Below are 20,328 nucleotides of genomic sequence, written 5' to 3' on the forward strand. Positions count from 1 at the left end.
GGGGTATAAAATTATTTTTAAACATAATATTAACTCTCTAATTCAGGAGCCTGGCCCGTGTCCCACTTTGGAAGTAAAGTTTTATTGGAGCACCACCTTTCACTGACTTACTTTCTGTTGCTGGTTTTGTGCCACACGTGGGCGCTGAACTGAGTGATTGCAACGGAGATCACACAGAGCCCACGGAGCCTGAAAGATTCACCTGGCCCTTCTCAGGAAAAGTGTGCTCACTGACCCGGTTCCTGTCAGCAGTATTTTGAGGTGGAGTGGCTAGACACAGTCATTGGATTTTCTTTTTAGTAAATTAAAATTATTATATCCAGATTGCTCCCAACAGCCATCGACTCCCTGCCATTGTCCTCTCCCTCCTCCCCACACAATACATTTCTGACAAATAGTATCTTCGTGGGACTAGACTTGTCTTTATCCAGCAGAATGATGCTGGGGGAGCCATAAGTGCCAGTTTTATTGTTTTGTAAATCTCTATTCTCTCCCTGCAGCCTCCAGACCTGCTTTGTCTATATGAGGTAAGTTCAAGGGTCCCCCTTCTTTTCCTTAACCAGCTCCTGCCACCTGTTAGAGATTGATCTTGGTGCTTCAAACCTTAAGTTCCTTCCTCAAGTGTTCTCTCCTTTTGTACCTCTTTGTTCTATTTCTTCACTTAGGAATCCAAAATTCTTGGTTCAGCTCTCCTGGCTACCACCCCCATTCCCCTACCCCCAGCTTTGCTGGGCTGTAAGCCATTTTGTTTGTAGTGGAGCTGAGCATTCTGTGATTATCCTGTTAGGCCTACTGAATTCAGCTATCATTTAATTATAAGAAAGAAAGCAAACTAGGTGTCTGAATGATTTTACCTGGCCAGGTTTTATCTTGCCTTTTTGTTTGTTTAATTTAAAAAAACAAAACAAAACTTGGCTTCTTCCTCCCAATTTTAATTCCAAGCAACCTTGAAAATTTATTTGTGATTTTGTTTCTATATTATATAAATATAGAAAGCTAGAATCTATAGACCCCATTAATTTATTCTTTCAAAAATGTTCATCTTGACTGTGTGCCAAGCAGTATGGTAGACATCTGGGATTATGTGACACAAAACCAGATACGTTCCTGCCCTCATGGGTCAAGCTTATTTGGAAAGACAGACATTGAGTAAATAATTACACAGATCTTAACTTCTTAATTAGTAGGTGGGAAGTGAGAATTCCTTATAGATTTGATGCAGTCAGGGAAGTGAGGACAGATCTTCCTAAGGACATGGCCATCGAACTGAGCTGTGGGTGTTGAAAAGGAGTTAACCAGGATGGCGGCAGAGAGCTGGGAGGGAAGGAATGACTCTCCAGGAAGAAAGGATTGCATGTTCAAAACAAAACTCTGAGGCATTGTAATTCTTGGCAGGAAAAGGGATAAGACACAACTGATGTGTCTGGGGTCAAAAGAGAAAGGAGGAGCGTGGTGTGGGGAAGACTGGAGAGAAGGTGAAGCATAGACCATGCAGGTTCTCTGCAGCTATGGTTATGTACTTTCAGTGGTTCCAGTAGCTCTTAGAATAGAGATTTCTGTTCTAATAGAGATATCCATAGAACAGAAATAGATAGAGAATAGAAGTAGAATAGAGATGGGGAGTGGAAGGGGAAGGCACATGACATCATCAGGTTTTCCTTTCTAGAAGATTGGACTGCATTTGGAAAATGAATGGTATAGGGCAAGAGTGAAGGCATAGACCTTAGGGTAGTCCAAGTGGGGACTGCACTACTTTAAAACAGTGGTTTAGAACTGTAGGGTGAATCAGAATCACCAGGAAGGCTTGTTCAGAAAGAGACGATTCGACTCCAACCATTTTGATTGAGTGGCTATGGGGTGGGGCCCAGGTGATGCTTATGTTGCTGGTCCAGGGACCACACTCTGAGAACCATTAGTGTAGAAAATAGTGTTGTAAAGGCAGAAAGAAGATTGTGTCTTTCCTAATATGATCATAATGTTGTAAATTGCCTCTAAAAACTTTCTATCCTACAGATTTTGCTGTGCTGTGTTCACTTTCATTTTAATTAGATTTTCTAATTTCCCATGTGATTTCTTTAACCCATGGATTATTTAGAGGTGTGTTGTTTAGTTTCCAGGTATTTTTCTGTTACTGGCTTCTAATTTAATTCTTACGGCTTTAAAATATGCTTTCTATGATTTTAATCTTTTTTCATTTACTGACATTTGTTTTATGGGTCAGAGTCTACCCAGATTACATTAATAAATGTTCTGTATGTCCTTGAAAGTAATGTGTATTCTGCTGCTGCAGGGTGGAATGTTAAGTCAGGTAATAGAGGGAGCTGTTCAACTTTTTTCTATCCTTGTTGCATTTCGGTCTATTTGTTCTATTGATTTTTAGAGAGGAATGTTGAAAACTACAACTGTTATTCTGGGTTTTGCTATTTATCATTTTTACTTCTATCGAGTTTTGTTTTATGTATTTTGAAGCTCTGTGATTAGATTCCTACACATTCAGAATTTTTATGTACTTTTGAGGGATTGGCTCCTTTATCATATGAAGTGAACCTCTTTTATAAATCATTGTGGTGTAATTGACATATAATATAGTATTAGTTTTGGGTGTACAACATTCTGATTCGATATTGTATGTATTGCAAAATAATCACCACAATGTCTAATTAACAGCCATCACTATAGCTAGTTTTTTTTAATTTTTTTGTTTTTGTGATGAGATTATTTTTAATAAGATTACTCTCAGCAACTAGAGCTAATTTTATACCACTAGTTAGGGTGACAGCAATACCTGAGGATTCCTCTTCTTGTGTCAAGCGGTCTTTCCCTTCTTGCTGGTGTAAACACAAATATCCAGTCCTGTAAGTTCGGTGGGATTTCCCACCTGGTCCTTTTCGGTAGTCTTTCTCACTGCCTTGGGAAACATTCACGTGCTGATCAGGACCTCCAGACTCCAGGGGAACCCTATACAGATCTCTGAGCTCGCTCTGTGCAGCTCTCTCAGGTGCTCTGACTTGAATTTCCTCACCTCCAAAGTCTGTCTTCTCATTTCACGAAGATTTCCAAGTTGTCTTTGGGTTCCTCTCCGTATACTGCAGCCTGGAAACTCACCAGGCTGTAAGCCAGAGCAGATGATAGTTCTTACCTCCCTTGTTTCCCTTCTTTCAGGGATAGCTGTCATCTTGCACTTCCTGTCCTCCATTGTCTTAAAAAAAAACCTTTATTTTATATATTTTATCTGTTGCTTAAAATGAAAGGGTAAATCCAGTTCTTGTTACTTCTTTGTGGCCAGAAGTCCCAGATTTATTTTTTTAACAAATATTTATCCAATTTCTATACGCTAGGTGCTGAAAATAATATGCTGAAGACGACCAGCAAGGATCTTTATTTTCACCATGTTTGTATTTTAGTGAAAGAAAAAGTGAAGTAGAAAACAGAAGGCAGTGGTAAATTCTGTCAGTGAGATTAGGAGATGTAAGAATTTCTCGGGAGCTGCTTTAGGTTGAGGACTCAGGAAAATCCTGCCCGAAGAAGTATCGCATAGCTGTGGGTGCAGGTGAGACATCTAGGGTGTCGTCGCTGACTGAAACTGAGTATGTATGAGAACCCTAAAGAGAAATGATCAGATAAAAAGGAAAGAAAGCCGGGACTCAGCCTTGAGAAATTACAACATTTATTAGCCAGGTAGAGTAGCATGACCTGCAGTGGAAAGAAGCAGAGGAGAGCCAGTATTGTGCGCTTTGTCTCAAAAGCCAAAAAAAAAAGTTTCAAGAAAGAGTGTGTCTTACTTTGCTTGGGCTACCATTAAAAAACAACAAAGAAACATTACATGGCAAACAACAGAAATTTATTTTCTCACAGCTCTGGAAGCTAGAAAGTCCAAGACCAAGGTCTGAAGGGTTCAGTTTCTCCTCCTTTCAGATGGCCACCTTCCTGTCCTCTGGTGTCCTCTGCACTTAACAGATACGCCAGCCCCATCATTTTGGGCCCCACCCTGTGACCTCAGTTCACCTTCATTACCTCCTAAAGCCCCGGTCTCTTAATATAGGGGGTTAGATCTTCAGATTATGAAGATGAAGTAATGGGAAATAAATTAACTTTGAAACTAAAAAAAATAAATAAATAAATATATATATATATATATATATATATATATATATATATATATATATATATATATATATATATATATATATATATATAGGGGGTTAGAGCTTCAACAAGCAGATATGGGAGGTGTACAGTTTAGTCCGTAGCAGAGGAAACGGCCAATAGTGTTGAATATTGTTAGGAAGGCATAAAGTTGAAAATTATAACATCATGCACTAGACTTATGCACCAAAATTCATTGGTGACTTTAGTGCTATTTACATAAAGTGAAAGACCTGAAGGCCAGATTGGTGTAGGTTAAGGAATAAGATAAGACAATGGTGATAGCAAGTATAGGGTAACTCATTCAAGTAATATAAGTCCAGAACTTGAAGTCAAATGGGTGAGTTCAAATTTGATAGTTTTATGTACTTTTAGAGTAACTATTGCAATTCCAAGTCCCATACCAGAAAACATTTTCTCCCTGCATATAGCTTCCTTCCTTTTCCCTGTGAGAAGATTAACTTGCTTGTGAAATCCAACCTAAAGAATACTCTTGTGGTGGCTCTCAAAAACGTTAGTCTATGCCCTAGCGCTTTTTATTTACCTTGAGACATGGGAAGATGCCTGGCAGCTCCTTCCTTAGTTAGATAGGAGGAAACTTCACACTCCACTTACATCGCTCTCCTAAATAGAATCACCACAGCCCTTCAGGGCATCTTCCTGTCTGAAACCTGCAGATCAGACACTTGTCCTGTGTTAGTGTTCTGAAGTAGTAGATGAGTGGTTGCTAACCTGGCGAATCATGACAGCATTACACTCCAAGAGTTAGTATGCAAGGTAGGGTCATAGGTCACAGGCCCTGAAGACGTCCCCTTAGTTCTGTGATCTGGATAAGTCATCTCATTTCTGTGCGCCTCCCTTGGTGGTAGTTAGAATTGAATGAGGTAATGCAAAAAAGGCTTTTAGCATAGTGCCTGACATATAGCAACTGCTCCATAAATATTTTCAGGCCTGTCTTAATCACACTAAAATTTACTCTTTCCTGCAGTTTGGCTAGATTACATTAAAGTGCATTGTCTAAATGACAAATGAATCATAATGTATCTCTAGTAATAAAACAAGTTTAAATTATTAGAGCTGGATTTAAAAACATTTTTTTGTTATAATAATCAGTGACTATCAATTTAAATGACGCACAAAAGATTTTCATCTTTTATACTTTGCAAATGCATGTATTCTATGAACTTCCATTCAAATGGTATAGGGAGGCTCTCCTTCAGGGTGGATGAAATCCCTAAAATATTAAAAATAGGCTTAGGTGTCTTAATCATTTCAGCATGCTTTGCCCTTGTTCAGTTTTCACCTACCATCTAGGTTACGATAAGTACCTCTTTTCCAGCTTCTTCCTCCGTTCACCAAAGTATGCAGTGTTTAACTAACCCTTTGCATCTGTCTACAGCTCTCTGTGGCTTTTAGAGCATGTGAATGGGCTCCCATTAGATCATCAGGAATGTATAAGGCAAGCAGGAAAGATGGCTTTTTTTTTTTCTTACAGATGAGGAAAATTAGGCTGAAGGAAGCTAAGGTTACTTGTCCAAGGCTGATTAATGTTAGTGTCAGAATAGGATCTAGGTCTTTACATTCTTTTTCTTAATTCTCTACTTTCAAGGAGTGTGCCTTACACACTGTTGCTGAGGTTTCGATAGAATCCTGGATATGGAGATGATAAGCCATGTTTTCAGGCAATTTAAGTGCTTCAGCTTTCTTATGATGCAAAGCAGAGAAACCATGAAATATAAAAATTGATACAGAATTTAGAGTGGGTTTATGACAGAATCGCCATAAGCAGATACAGACAATTTAGGAATGAGGCAGGGTAGGGAAGGGAATGGGATTGTAAAACACAGAACAAAGGATTAATCTTAACTGCATATCCGCAAGAAAGAGATCATCCATTGGCAAAGAACACAGAAAAGGAAATGTAGAGGCTTCCAAGAAATGAAAATAAGCTTAAACTTCATGTGAATGTTGCAAATTAAACAATGGCATACCCTTTTTTACCTATCATTTTCCCCCACATGCCTAAGTCCCACTACATACTGATAAGAGTGTGAAGGAAGACATTTTCATATTACAAGTATAAAAGAGTACAGGCTATGAGGGACATTTGGTAAAGATGTATCAAAATTTGAAAAGCACCCTTTGACCCAACCACTCTACTAGACATCAACCCTGTAGTTAACCTGCACACATACAGTAAGATTCAATATATTGATATTTTAAGCAAAAGATTGGAATAGCCTAAAAGTCTTATCAACTGAAGACTGATGAAGTAAATTATGACCTATGGAGTGGAATTCTATGTAGCTATAAAAGTATCAAGTATTCTGTACAAATATGAAGCAGCCTGGAAAATAGACATATTTTTATTTTTCAGTTACAGATTATATCCATTATTACTCTGTATCAGTTTCAGGTGTACAGCATAGTGGTTAGACAGTCATGCATGTTACTCAGTGTACCCCGGTAATCCCAGTACCTACCTAGCACCGTACACAGTACAATGTTATTGACTGTATTCCCTGTGCTGTCAAAATACACATTTTTTAAAGCAAGATACAGAACAGTGTATAGGACTGTATAAGGAAATAATTGAAACACAAATGTATATATGTCAATGTAAAGAACACCTAAGAAATAATGGCCAACTGTAGTTGTGAAACTTCATTGTGTAGTCATTTTGCAGTGATTTTTCTAAGCATAGGACCTATTTTTGTAATATACAAAAAAAAATACATTAAAAAGTACATCAAGAAAAGTTGAACAATTATTAATCTCACTTTGTACCAATGTGTATGATTATGCCACAAATTCCTGGCATTAAACCTACTTTAGTCAAAATTTTAGTTTCCAAATATGAAGGTATATTTGTTAAAAATTCCTCTAGCTTGCAAATTCTACGTCTATCTCATGTTTATACTTCACAGTGCTGTCTAGTGGGTCCTCAGTAAGTGTTAAATAATTTAATACCACTGAAATGGATTTGAAAAGTACTCTGGGTGATACTAGGTTAATTAGAGATTCAGGTTCTTGTATTAGTCCACATGTGGTTAGGACACTCAGAAAAAAAGTTTATTTTTCTATTTTCCTATACTTCAGTTTCCCTATCCTTTTTAAAAGGGGGTTAGGGTTGTCTAGAAAGTTCTCTTCTAGCTCTGCTGTTCTGGTTAGCAGTTCATAAGATAGCTGTATTCTTCTATTACTACTATTTTATAGATCAGTGGTGCTCCAACTTTGTGCACTCACTAGGTTTGTGTATATTTGTGAATTACACATGCCAATCTGTATATTAGTACTAACATTTAGCTTTTTTCTTCCTGTGCACGTGTGTATGGGAAGAAAAACTATGTGTATAGTTTTGTGCATCCCTGGAGTTTGTGTGCCCAAATTTAGAGTACACTCTCTAGAAAACTAAAAACAAAAAACCTGTCTTCACAGTATTGCAAATAACAACATTAAAGTGGTATTCTGCAATGAGTATACCTTTGCCAATCAAATAACAAACAAAACAAAGTTTTTATGACCATGATTTAGTTGCTCCATGCTGTCTGGTTTTTTTTTTTTTTTTTTTTGGAGTTGGATACTTGATATACTTCTCTACCAAGGTACCTCGATTAATGTGACTATACTTTCATAGCCTTAGTTTCTTAAAGAAGTGTACATCGAACTTTTTTTAAAATCCTCACCCAAGTACATGCTTATTCGAGAGAACTATCGATGTGAGAAACAGATCAGTTGCCTCCTATACACACCCCGCCTGGGGACCGAGCCCACAACCTTAGGTATTTGCCCTGACAGGGAGTCGAACCCACAACCTTTTTTGGAGATACACAGGACAGTGCTCTAACCAAATGAGCCGTCCGGTCAGGACACACTGTACTTTGAGAACACAAAAATATGGAGCCTGGAGCTGCTGGAGGAAGAGAAAGCATTGCTGCTTTATCTGAGCTTTGCTAACTTAAAAAACAAAATGAGGTCCATGAGGGCACATCAGTCTAATAGTAAACAATGTAAACATTTTTAAAACCAGTGAAGATTTGATATGAATCAAAGTATTGTTTTGGATCTAATTTGCCACACATTAGTCCATGATGTACTTTAAATATAATCCTATTAATCACACCTGTATGTTTTGGCTTTTTAAGTGATGTACTATTTTTAATTAGTAATCTTTTAAGCTAGTTCAGAGTTTTTGTCATTTCGTTTCCTTTCTATAGAAACTGTCATTCAGTGGAGCTGGGACTGCTTGCCTAGGAAAAATTCAGTGAGAACATGATAGCTATTAAAATGTGTAACAGGTTAAATCTCTCTGGTTTCTTGAATGGTAAATGAGTCAGTTGTTTGAGAGTGCAGGGAGGGATTAGGAAAATGCTACCGACGTCTGGATGCTGCTGCCATTTACCAGCTCCAACAAGTCCCAGTGCATTTTCCGCTTTGCTAATAAGATCAGACCTGTGTGGTTGGGTAAAGCTTAGGAACAATGTCCAACCAAACTAATCAGTTAAATATCGAATGAGCTGATGCTTAGCAAGCCGTTAGTTTATAAACATAAGGTTCACATCAAAAGATGTGAACTGACAATCATGAAGGTTCGGGATTACCTGTACATTGCTTGTCAAGTGGACTCTGAAATCTAAAGGTTTTCACCAGAGAGCCAGTAGACAGGCACAAGGGAAAGAGCAAGGCCTGGATTCCAGTTCCAGCCCAGTGACTACAACTTTAGGCGTATTTGTAATTAACTCTCCAAGACTCGTTTATCATCATGAGGATATGTACACTAACCTTGCTTACCTGTTATGAAATGTAAATGAATACTACTAGTGAATGTTCCTAGAACATAGTAGGCATGCAACACAGGTTAGGTCCATTTTGTCTCAAAGTGGCTCTCGGATCCTTGGTAGGCTACAGGAAAAGTTAAAAGGGGTGAACCCTGCCATGCTCAGTTCTGCATGCTGATGAAATCTGTATATGCAGATTTTTATCCAGTGGTATCTGAGGGGACTGACTTCTCAAGTTTGTGGCTTACATTTGTATTGTATTCAGTTCAGTAAGGAGGCAGGAGCTAAAAACAACACAACAAAAAACCTCTTGTACTTTCGGGGTAATAAGTGCATTTTAGAAGTCCCAACAATAAAACTACTAAATTTTCTTCTACAAGGTTGATAATTTCTTTGAAACTGAAGTAAAACTGAAATGCTTTACACTTTTTTCTTCCAGCGTGCTACAAATGAAAACTGATGAGAAACTGAATTTGTCTGATGGGAAGGCAGCAAGTTGTCCCTTGAGCCCCATTAAGATGTGCCTTAATCGTCCCGTTGAATGGAATCTGAATTTGACAGCAGCATCTCTGGCAAGCTGTACAGTTCATAACCAAAATCTCCAAAGTGAAGAGAAATAGATTGCAGTTCTTCTTGCACTATCCTTATTTTGTACGTCAGTATTCTTTCTTCTGAACAATAAGCATTTATCAATTGATCTTGAAATTTCTAGTCCTGTGATTTGTCTTTATATAAAATCATTAGCATTAATCGCTTCGATTCTTTGTATGTTTTTTACATGTTTTACATCAGACCATTGTGGGATTTTTGCAGTACAGATGGATTTTGATGTTTCTCCTTTTAATGGTATTTTACCAACTTTTTTATGCCCTAAGTTTAAATATATAACTGTCCCGTTTTATTTCTGTGCTCAAAGTTTTAATATATAATGGATTATGTGACTTAGAAGGCTAGTGTGTAAAGGTTTGTGATGATGACCTGACCCATGAACAGCTGTACCACAGGTGGATACCAACTACCTCGAAGTAAATTGGCGAAAGGCAAAGGTATCTCTTAGAAGTCTATCTTTTTCAAAGTTATATATGTATAGAAAAATTGATCATAGCTTATCATCAAGTAGCATGTTTGCATCACAGGAGAATTTGAGCAGACCAGTTTTCTTTCTCTGTAATTTTAGACCTGTGAACTCTGGGCTGTGAGCGCAGAGGCACAATTGCATGTTTACCTTTCAGCAAGTATGTGCCTCTCACAGACAAGAACACTGTTTGGTTTCTGTAGGTTGCCAGTTTGGAATGAAAAATGGTAAATGGATTTACATCTATTGATTTTATTGTATTTTAGCCATTTATTTTAACGTGTAAAGGGGTGACTTTTTAAACCAGGTTATTCCTTACCTTTAACTCTAATAGTGCAAAAGCACAGCTTCAGCAATGGCTTATGTGATTGTGTCTAAAACTTGAATAGTAAGAATACTAAAGATTTGGTGCTTAATTTATTTTTCCCAGCCAGATAAAAGAAAGCTTTGATATGGTGGTCCGTGTAAATATACAGAACATGGCTCCTTCCCTTTGGATAGCCTGGCTATGAGGTAAATGGTGTTTAGTTTGTGGACATTTTAAGTCCTTATTTCTCTTACCCCACCCCCAAATATTTTTAAAACAGGAATTTAACAAAAGACTTACATAAAGAATTAGAAGCACAGGAAAAGACAGAGAGCCAACAAAATGAAAATCATCTATTTTTCATTGTTTTATATCACCACCATTTCTGCCTTTTCCTTTTTCTTAAGCATCCTTACTTTGTTACTTTCAGACTCCTTTTATATTTCTGAGTTTTTTAAAGCACATATGTGTGTATGTATTATAGCAGTATGGTTCTAAAAAGCACAACAATATTAACTTTAATGCCAACTTAGAACATCACTTTAAATAATTGGCCTCTGGTAAATAAAGCACAATTATTAAAACAGATCCAATGTTAGGACATTTCTATTCTGAGTGATAAAGAGAAAAGGCAACTATCAGATGGGTAATAAAAGGTGTTTTGTTGGGTGTTGCAGGAGGGGACTGATTCCCTACAGTACACATCGTAAGTCAGGCAAGTACCATCTTCAGAAGGTAGATGAAATTGATAATGGAGAAGTAGTGCCCATAAATTAGTGTATAGAGGACTTCTTGTCACATTCTTTTCCCACTAGTACTTTTTTCATCCACAGTAAATACTCTGTTATGCCAAAAACTCAGAAAGCGAGTCCATGATTAGCATGTACACATGAACATCTCCCCAGCCCAGTAAACGCCATCGTTAACGAGCAAACCAGGGCTCCCATGCAAATGTTTTAGGAAGAGACTGATCGTTCAGGTAGCAGTATCAATGTTTGTAGTGTCAGAAACAAAACAAAATGATCAAAATGAGAACTGTTTAACTGGAATGCTGGGCACTCTGGTTCATTATACTGGTTCTCCTCCTCAGAAGTGAGCTCATTTCCAACAAGTTTGTGCTACTTCATTTGCCCTTGAGGTGTCGCTTTTTAAATGTGTTCTGAGATTGGAAATGTGTTTGTCTGTATTGGATCTGCCCCGCCCAAAGTCGTAAGCTTCTCACATGTAAACCAGTAGCTGCACTTAAAAGTTGCCCATAATGCCACGATCTTACACAGGAGAGCTCGCATGCATCATCTGGAAACCCTGTGTAGAGACAGATCCCTAGGCCCACTTTGTATTCTGATGAAATCCGTGTGACCGATGTAGATGGTGTGTGGGGCACACTGACAGTCACTGCCCTGGCACTCGGCACAGGCCACGTAATGTGGAATCATCACACAGCAGGCAGTCCTACAAGACGTCAGGCAAATGTTTCTAATTTGGACACAAGGGTAAGTTTATTAACTCAAAGAACTGAAAATAAAGTACATTTATAAAAGGATTCCACTTCCATCGTCTCTTCTAATTTACTTCATTGAGAAATTGCTCAAGGTTAAGTTTACTTTTCGTTAGTGCTGCTGTTTTGGCTCGTCTTGGTAATCTCATCCTCATTTCTGATTCTGGCTGTGGAACTTCATGATCACTAAACAGATGTTGAAAATACACCAATTTAAACACAAGCTTTAAACCACAGTTTGTTTATAAATAAAACTTTTTGTTTCTGACTCTCATTCTATCAGTGTGTAATTGATACCTAATTCCACTGAGCATAAAACTAAAATCTCAACCAGAACCAAGAAGCCCTGACAGCTGTCTAGAAACTGAAATCATGGAAAACCTAGCTATTTTTTTTTTATATCCATGTAGAACCTGGTATTATACAGAAGGAAGGAAAACCCCAAACTTTTGTAATTAAGCTTGTAATTAAACAGACCGTAAGAACCTCCCAAAAGAGTTTTTTGGAGAACACAAGAAATGGGGAAAAAACTAAGTTCTCTTGATTTAGTCAATAAATTCCTAAAACATTGTAAATGTCATATTTCCCCAAAAGATTTTTAAATTAGTCAAAACTTAGTCTAAAAATATACAGTTTTTCCAATGAATAAATGAATAAATGAATGTAAGTCAGCTGCAATTTTCAGATTCCAATATGGCTAATTGGCAGAAACCAAGTATAAACACTATACCACAAATATATCCAAATTACAGGCAGAATTAGTCTATCCTAAATGTAGGCAGCCCACACTTAAATCTCAAGAGTTGTCAGTTCAAGACGAGAGGAGTCATACACATGGCCACGTAACCAGAATACATGGAAATATAAACTGAAAGAGCACGTTAAAGGTGACTTAGCCAGTAGCAAAGGCCATGCCAACTAACAGGAAAAGCAAATAAGCCACAGAAGTCAAATGCTCTTGATAATGGAATGTAAGGCATAGCTATCACTGATTATCTTGTATATAGATTGTTTCTCTGCTACAGGAAAACACACTGGAATGTTTTTCTACTTCAGACGACAAAAAAAAAAAACTAGACCTGTGCATGCTCTGCAAGTGCACAGCGTACCTTTCAGAGTCAGCCTCAGAAGTCCGTCGTCTCCTGTTAATCCTGGTGGAAGCTGTCACTTTTCTTCGTCCTTAAAGACAGTTTGTTACCAAAATTATCACCTGCTTATTATTCTGTTTCTGAGCTACCTGCATCCTTTATTTTCCCTCTTCAACACATTTCCTCTGAAGTTCCCAGCCACCTTGATACCAACTATCAATAACACAAAGAAAAGGAATTTAAGGAACATTAAAAGTTTATTAATTTCTATTGTAAGCTCTGATAATAGGCAAGGGAAAATATGGAAAGTTATACGGAGGCCAATTTTAGTTAAATGTAATTAGAGGAAAGAAGCATGTGATAAACATGCTATATAAAGAAAGTGCCTCTGTTATGGCTACAGTACATTGTATAGAGAAGCTAATGAAAATGAAAGAAAGGTGGGTACGCTAAGCCCATAAACAGGTCCTAAGGAAATAGAACTTAAATCAGTAGGTAATAGCTGCTTGTAAAAAATTCAACTACATATACATAGCAAATTTAAATTGTTCTAAAACATTTCCGTATAAAAAACCCTTTATACATTGAGAGTTGCAAAAGTTCTGCTTGCTAGAGATTTATAAGGTTAAGAAGACAAAGTTTGGCCTGGGTTGTTCCCCATTTATGATAACAAAATCTATTTTTAAAGTTGGAGCTATCAAGAAAAAAAAGTGGTGTTCTAACGGGATAGTATCTGACTAAAAGCAACCTTGTCACAACCATACTGTTCAGTGTGATCGTTTGATTGAAATCTGTAAACCTGATTCATGTGGGACTCGGGTTGTTTTTCCCTCAAACCTTACGTATTTGCTTTTAAACTTCTAATGTAATTATCTCTTAAGAAAATATCCAACAATATGGGACTAATTTGGGACATCCAGCAATTAGCATTTAAATAACTAACTAGCTACAAAACCATACTATGGCCAGATTCCCCTTAGAAAAATATTAAATCTGCATAGAAAAAGTCCTCAAAATAACATTTTTCAAGGATTAAAATAATGGCTGGCTCATGGGGTATTATTAGTGTTCTTTATATTGGTATGCTTGGATGTTATTTCTGTAATAAGCATGCACTGCTTTTGTAATAAGAAAATAATAAAACAATTTTTAAAAACTTGAATTACAGATTTTTTCCCAAGTGATCCCCTAATAGTCAACATTTACATTATTCCAACAAATTCCCTTATTGTTGGATATCCCCTGGGAATTAAATTATATTGGGGCAATATGAAATAAAATGGGAAAAAGGAAAACAGAAGCACAGAAAAATACCAGGCAGATAAAAGGGACAAAATTGCTCAATCATGTAAAGGACAGAGCACAAATTACTGATAATATAAAAATCACTGATCATTTGCTAATAAAAATCAGTTTAATCCAAATAATCCTTTGCAATATGATCTTTTGCTTACTTCAAATGAAAAGTACTTAAGAGTAACACTGATACTATTTTTTAAGATATAAAAGCAAAACCTAATTATCAGTTGAAAGAATTAAAAAGTACCTAAGACATTTGTCCCCGATGAAACAAAGATAGGAAACTTGCAAAGTAAGTAGTTCACTAGAAAACAAACTTGAAAAGTTCAGCAAAACTAGTCAAGCCACGCACTCTACCTCTGTCAGTCTTTCGCTGAGTGGATTTTGATGCCCGGGTTGCTTTTACAGCCTTGAGAGGGGTTTCATATACTTCTTTATTCTTTCCTATTAAAGGAAATAATGCAGCAATATAAATAAAAAATAGCCTCATGTAATATTTTAAGTGATCTTTCCAAGTCAATTTTTCATAAAACAGAAATGACAACCAGCCCCATTAGAAGCTATTCAAAGATTATCATAAATCAGTGCTCCTAAAAATGTGAGTAGTGTCAAGCAGGCAAGCAAAACTCCTAAGGAGAAAGTATGTCATATGGTGAGAAATGTACTCACAACAAAACTGTAAAAGCAGAGTGTTTATTCTACTAAGAATAAACACTCAGCAGTTACACACTTTCCCAAGGGGATTAATTAGAAAAATTTCCCTTTCATTTCTGAAGCCCAACCACATGTTACAGGAGCAAAAATGGGCCTCAGTAGAGAAGGAAGAAGAGAAGGTGGTACATGTTCGGGTTCGCGGGCCGTTACCATCTCCATTCTCACAGGCAGTCCCCGTGGCGCTAGCATCCGGCGCTGCTGCAGCTTGGTCACCACGGTCTTTCTTTCCTTTTTCTAACTGAATCTTGATTTTCTCCAAAGCTCTCAGACATACCCTATCTTTTACTTGCTATAATAGAAAACACATTTTTTAAATGCAGCATTTTCTAATCTTTCAAAAAAGATAGGTGCTGATATCAAGTTATTTTACAACATTCTAAGACTCTATTAAACTTATGAAGGAAATATTTACTTCAAATAAGCAAAGTCACAGTATGTTACCATGCATATTTTAATAAAACCATGTAAATTCTACTTTGATAAAATATATACATAACAGGAGTAATTGGAAAGTACTTTACCTCCAGAATCTCATTCAACAGGACCAAAAGATCTTTAGCAAGACTGTTACTGAGTTCTAAAGAACTCAAGGCTTTTGTATAGATGCGAATTTCTGGAGAACATGGACATGTTAAGATCTCATTGCAAATTTTTATAGCCAAGTTGTCATGAACTGTTAAGGCCTAGAAAATCAAGAGAAAAATCTTTGCAAATTGAAAATGGTATGATTAAAATATAGTTCTGCACATCTAACAAACATTTCCAACTAATTATCTTGCCATCATCCCAAATGCAAAATGTCTCAAACAAAATTTAACATACTCCTCCCAAAATGAGCTCTTCTTAAGTTTTTGTAGTGGATGCTGTGTACAGGGCCCAGATCTGCTCCTTTTACTATACTGAAGCATTTATCCTCCAGCTACTACGAGAGAGGGTAACCGTTCTCAGGAGTGAAACTGACAAGTTGAACAGTAGGCCCTGTCCAAGGTCAAACAACCTTCCCAAGAGGGAGTCCATATCCAATGACTGGTAGGTATATGGGTGTTAACGGCCCAGCTCTGTCTCAATTCTGGGCAACTCAAAGGACTACCGCAGCTACGGATCTTCCTGTGGGGTCACCTGGGCCTTCAGACTTCACTGCAGGTCAGCTGCTTCCTTTGCCCACCCTCTCTCCATCACTCTTCCAAGATACCGATCATGAGAGTGCTCCCCAATGAGACGATATCAATGTCATCTCTGAGATCTCGTCACCTGTGCTAGACTCTTCCTTATTGTTGGCCCTACCATCCCCCCTGCCTCTCAAAGCACTTTCTTCCAGGCTTTCGTACCCATACTTTTTTTCTCTCTCAATTTCTACTATTCCATTCTATTTCCTATTACTCTTTTTCTACAAGCTTTTAAGTTCTAATTGTACATTTTTAACTGTTCCCTTTATTAATATTCTCTATTCCTCACAGCAATTCAGCTCAATAACGATATTGACCACCAAATTAATGTGTTTAGTAAGTAACTCTCATCCCCTTAACCCTTTCATTATACGCTTTGCAGTGAGTATAAGGCCAGCTCCAAATTCCCTACCCTAATGTTCTAACAGGCCCCACTCAAGATTCTTAGCCGGAAAGATACTTCCCATAGTCCACAAACATGCACAACCAGCTACACTAATCCCCCTTACTAAAAGTCTTTTTTCTTTCTACCCAAGCCACTCTCCAAATCCCAGCAGGGCCTAACTGAATGTTACTCAGTAAGTACAAAACTAGTAATACTGTACTCCTCACCCCTACCACACAAACCCTGCCCTTTTCTCAAGCCCTCAAGCGCTTAGTAACTAACTATATCACTGACATTTACTATATTTTGCCTAATATGTTTTATAGTCTTCCCAATAATGTGTAATGTAGCAACTTGAGTGAAGTATACCATCATTAAATATCAAGTAAAACAGGAAATCAATACAGTCGACTATTGAACAACACGGGGAGGGGGGCGGTTAGGGTTGATCCCCAGCACAGTCAAATATCTGCATAATTTTTGATTCCCCAATAACTTAAGAGTTACCTCTCAGTTGCTGCGGGGGGAGTTGTTCCAGGACCCCCCTGCAAATCAAAACCCACAGGTGCACAAGTCCCTTACATAAAATGGCACCGAACAATGCAGAGTCAGCCCCTACATCCGCGAATTCCAATCCAAGGATCCAAAGTAATATTTTCAATCCGTGGTCAGTTAAAACCATGGTTGCAACCTCAGGCTATGGAGAGCTGACTGACTATAAACTTACTGGAAATAATCTGTGTGTAAGTGGACCCATGCAGTCCGCACCCATGTCGTTGCAGGATCAACTATATTTCAATTTAATCAGCTGACATCTAAAATTAGTAACATTTATTTTCAATATGCTGACAAGTTTGATCAAATAATATTAATGAATTAAAAACCCAGACTAAATTTAATTTGTGGGACAGTTTTAGGTTAACTTATCTTCTGAGTTAAAAGCAAATAAGCTTGAGGCAAATTTCATTCTTTGATTCTCCTTCTTCCTATCAGAAACAGGGTAAGGCAACATTAGGAGAGAGTGAGGGTGGTTAATTTTGGTAACTTTTCCGTAGCAAATATGTTAGCATTGATTACTGCTATCTACACATTTCCCAAAGTATCTTTTCTTTTTTCTCACTTTGTGTTGTGCACTACCACATACACCATAAATCTCAAGATCAAAATGTAGCTTCTACTTCAAGAAATCTGAGGGATTATTTGACAAAACAAAACAAACAGTGATCTGCACCCTAAGTCACTGTCCTTGCCATCCATAAGCTAACGTACCACCCACCTGATACTCTTGGGAATTCTTGGCCTGAGGATTTAATCCACTTGGTCTTGTCAAATCCACAAGTAACTCAGTAACATTAGTGATATCTATTTCAGCTAAAGGAGAAGACGCAGGGGCTCTGGCCAGTGTTTGCAGAGTTGGAAAAAAGGCTTCTTCAAAACATTCTTGATTAGTCCTATTGAAAAACAATTTGAAAGTACACTGGCAAAGAAAAAGCTTATAATTCTTAAAAATATGTATAAAATTCACCCCATCCAGACATAGTACGTTTTCGTCAAGGAAAGGGCCAAATAACTCAGGTAGATAAAAATCTATGTAAGTTCTCATTTCATCACTTACCAGTGAAGGAAAAGAATAAACAACAAAATGATACTACAGATATGACTCTTGGAGAGTGTGACTTTAACTTCAGGTAAGATTTTGACTTATTGATTTGACCAAATAAATACCTGCTGGCATAAGCGAACATGGGGAAGAACACGCCCAGGCAGTGCCGAAGCCGCACATCCTCTTCGGTCACAGGGTTGTACCACAACAAGATGAGACGAGAGAGGACCCTGCTGCTGACCAAAAGCCCGGAGAACATCAGCTTGGCTAGTCCTTCCGCAGCTCCGGTCCTGAGTTCAGACACCTAGTAACAATGGCTTTCATTAAAAGAAATTTTTATTTGTATTTCCTTTTTAAGCCTCAAAATGTAGCTTGTCCTACAATATTTTTATATTAACTGTCCAAAAATCATTCGCGTTATTATGAACTGCTAAAGGCACATGAGATTCTGTTTCCTCTTTTAGGCTCTGCCTATGTGACAAATTAGTAGTCTAGCTATTAAAACTTCCATTCCCTTAAATTTTAGAAGAACCAAAAGGCCCTTTAAATGTTGTCAAACCAAAAATCAGTAAGTATTAAATGCTTATCATAATGCTAAAATAGGAAAGAAACAAAAACCCTTAGTAAAAGTCTCCACCATCAAAGGAAGACCCCTACTGAAGGGAGTGGGGATAAATGGGTGTTACCCACTTTATCCCCATTTTACAGATGAGGACACAGACTAACAACTCAAAAGTTTAAAAGCCAATCTCTCTCTTCTGATTGGAGAGTTTACTTAGAGAAATCACTGATATGAACAAACACTGACTGAATTGCAGGGAGAAACAGACAGTTCTACAACTGTAACTGAAGACTTCAATGCTCCACTTAATGTAATGGACAGAACTGGGCACGTGGTAACGAAATAGAGAATTTAACACTATAAACCAACAAGACCTACCAAACACAAAGACACTCCACCCAACAATAGCAGAATACACATTCTTCTCAAGTACACATGGAACAGTCAAGGATAAACCCTATGTAACCCGAACAAGTCTCAGTAAATTTATAAAGAATGAAATAATCTTCAATCACAATGGAATACAACTGGAAAGCAGTAAGAGAACTGTAAAATTCACAAATATGTGTAAATAATACAGTCTTACACACTAACAGGTCAAAGAAATCAAAAAGGAAGTTAGAGCGTACTTAGAGATAAATGACAATAAAAACACAAGCTAAAACTTACTGGGTATAGCAACAGCAGTGACCCAAGGGATATATAAAGCAATAAATGCCTACATTAAAAAAAAATGAATCAACACCCTAACTTTACACCTTAAGGAACTAAAAAAAAAAAAGCAAACTAAACCAAAAGAAGGAGGAAAGGAGAAAGAAATTAATGATTACAAAACAAGTAAACAAAATAAATATAGGGAAATTATAAAGAAAAATCAATGAAAACAAGAGTTAGTTCTTTGAAGAGATGAACACAATGAACAAACCTTCAGCTAAACTGACAAAACAGAGAAGATGCAAATAAATAAAGCCAGAAAGGAAAGTGGGGACATTACAACTGGCCTTAAAGAAATGAAAAGATTGTAAGAGAATACTGTGAACAACTAAACACCAACAAATTAGATGATCAAGATGAGATGGACTATTTCCTCAGAACACAAAAATTACCAAACTATTTAAGAATAAATATAAAATCTGAACAAACCTGTAACAGTAAACATATTGAATAAGTAATCAGAAGTGTCCCAAAAATTAAAATCCAACACCAGATGTATTCACTGGCAAATCTAACAAATATTTAAAGAAGAATTAACCAATCTTTCTCAATCTTCCAATAAAAAGAAAGAGGAAACAATTTCTGACTCAGTTCATCAGTACTTCCCTGATACCAAAGCCAACCAAAGGCAACGCTATAAACCAACCTCTCTTATGAACACAATGTAACAATCTTCAACAAAATACTATCAAACTGAATCCAACAATGTATGAAAGAGATTACAGACCATAACCAAATGGGATTTATCCCTAGAATGTAAGGGCAGTTCAACATAAGAAAACCAAGCAATGTAATGTATCACATATCAATAAAGCAAAGAAATAAAACATATAATCATTTCAATTGATGTAGAAAAAGCATTTTACAAAATTAAACATGCTTTCATGATTTAAAAAAATACTCTGAGAAGAATAGAGTGAACTTCATCAAATTGATGAATGACATTTTTGTATACTCCACATCATACTCAATGGTTAAAGACTACGAATTTTC

The 20,328-nt window shown here is 37.1% G+C and overlaps 2 protein-coding genes across 8 annotated transcripts in view; one reads left to right on the forward strand and one right to left on the reverse strand.

Moving 5' to 3' along the window:
• Positions 1–14,054, forward strand: part of LCORL (ligand dependent nuclear receptor corepressor like) — a 128,109-nt gene extending 114,055 nt beyond the window's left edge. For 4 of the 6 annotated variants that reach the window (XM_053923099.1, XM_053923100.1, XM_053923101.1 and 1 more), the window contains one exon: positions 9,364–9,518. In XM_053923099.1, coding sequence (XP_053779074.1) covers positions 9,364–9,377 — 14 coding nt within the window. In that variant the 3' untranslated portion in view covers positions 9,378–9,518. Of the gene's footprint in view, positions 1–9,363 lie in introns of all 6 variants that reach the window. The other 2 variants (XM_045182952.3, XM_045182954.3) reach the window with 1 other exon arrangement.
• The window catches only part of NCAPG (non-SMC condensin I complex subunit G), a 34,240-nt gene continuing 25,691 nt past the window's right edge, over positions 11,780–20,328 (reverse strand). For both annotated transcript variants that reach the window (XM_024573880.3, XM_045182955.2), the window contains exons 15-21: positions 18,182–18,363; positions 17,733–17,907; positions 15,427–15,588; positions 15,056–15,194; positions 14,549–14,635; positions 12,914–12,983; positions 11,780–11,990 (exon numbers count right to left, since the gene is read on the reverse strand). In XM_024573880.3, coding sequence (XP_024429648.2) covers positions 11,870–11,990; positions 12,914–12,983; positions 14,549–14,635; positions 15,056–15,194; positions 15,427–15,588; positions 17,733–17,907; positions 18,182–18,363 — 936 coding nt within the window. In that variant the 3' untranslated portion in view covers positions 11,780–11,869. The remainder of the gene's footprint in view (positions 11,991–12,913; positions 12,984–14,548; positions 14,636–15,055; positions 15,195–15,426; positions 15,589–17,732; positions 17,908–18,181; positions 18,364–20,328) is intronic.

This window comes from Desmodus rotundus, chromosome 4, assembly GCF_022682495.2.
Source record: "Desmodus rotundus isolate HL8 chromosome 4, HLdesRot8A.1, whole genome shotgun sequence".
NCBI lineage: Eukaryota > Metazoa > Chordata > Mammalia > Chiroptera > Phyllostomidae > Desmodus > Desmodus rotundus.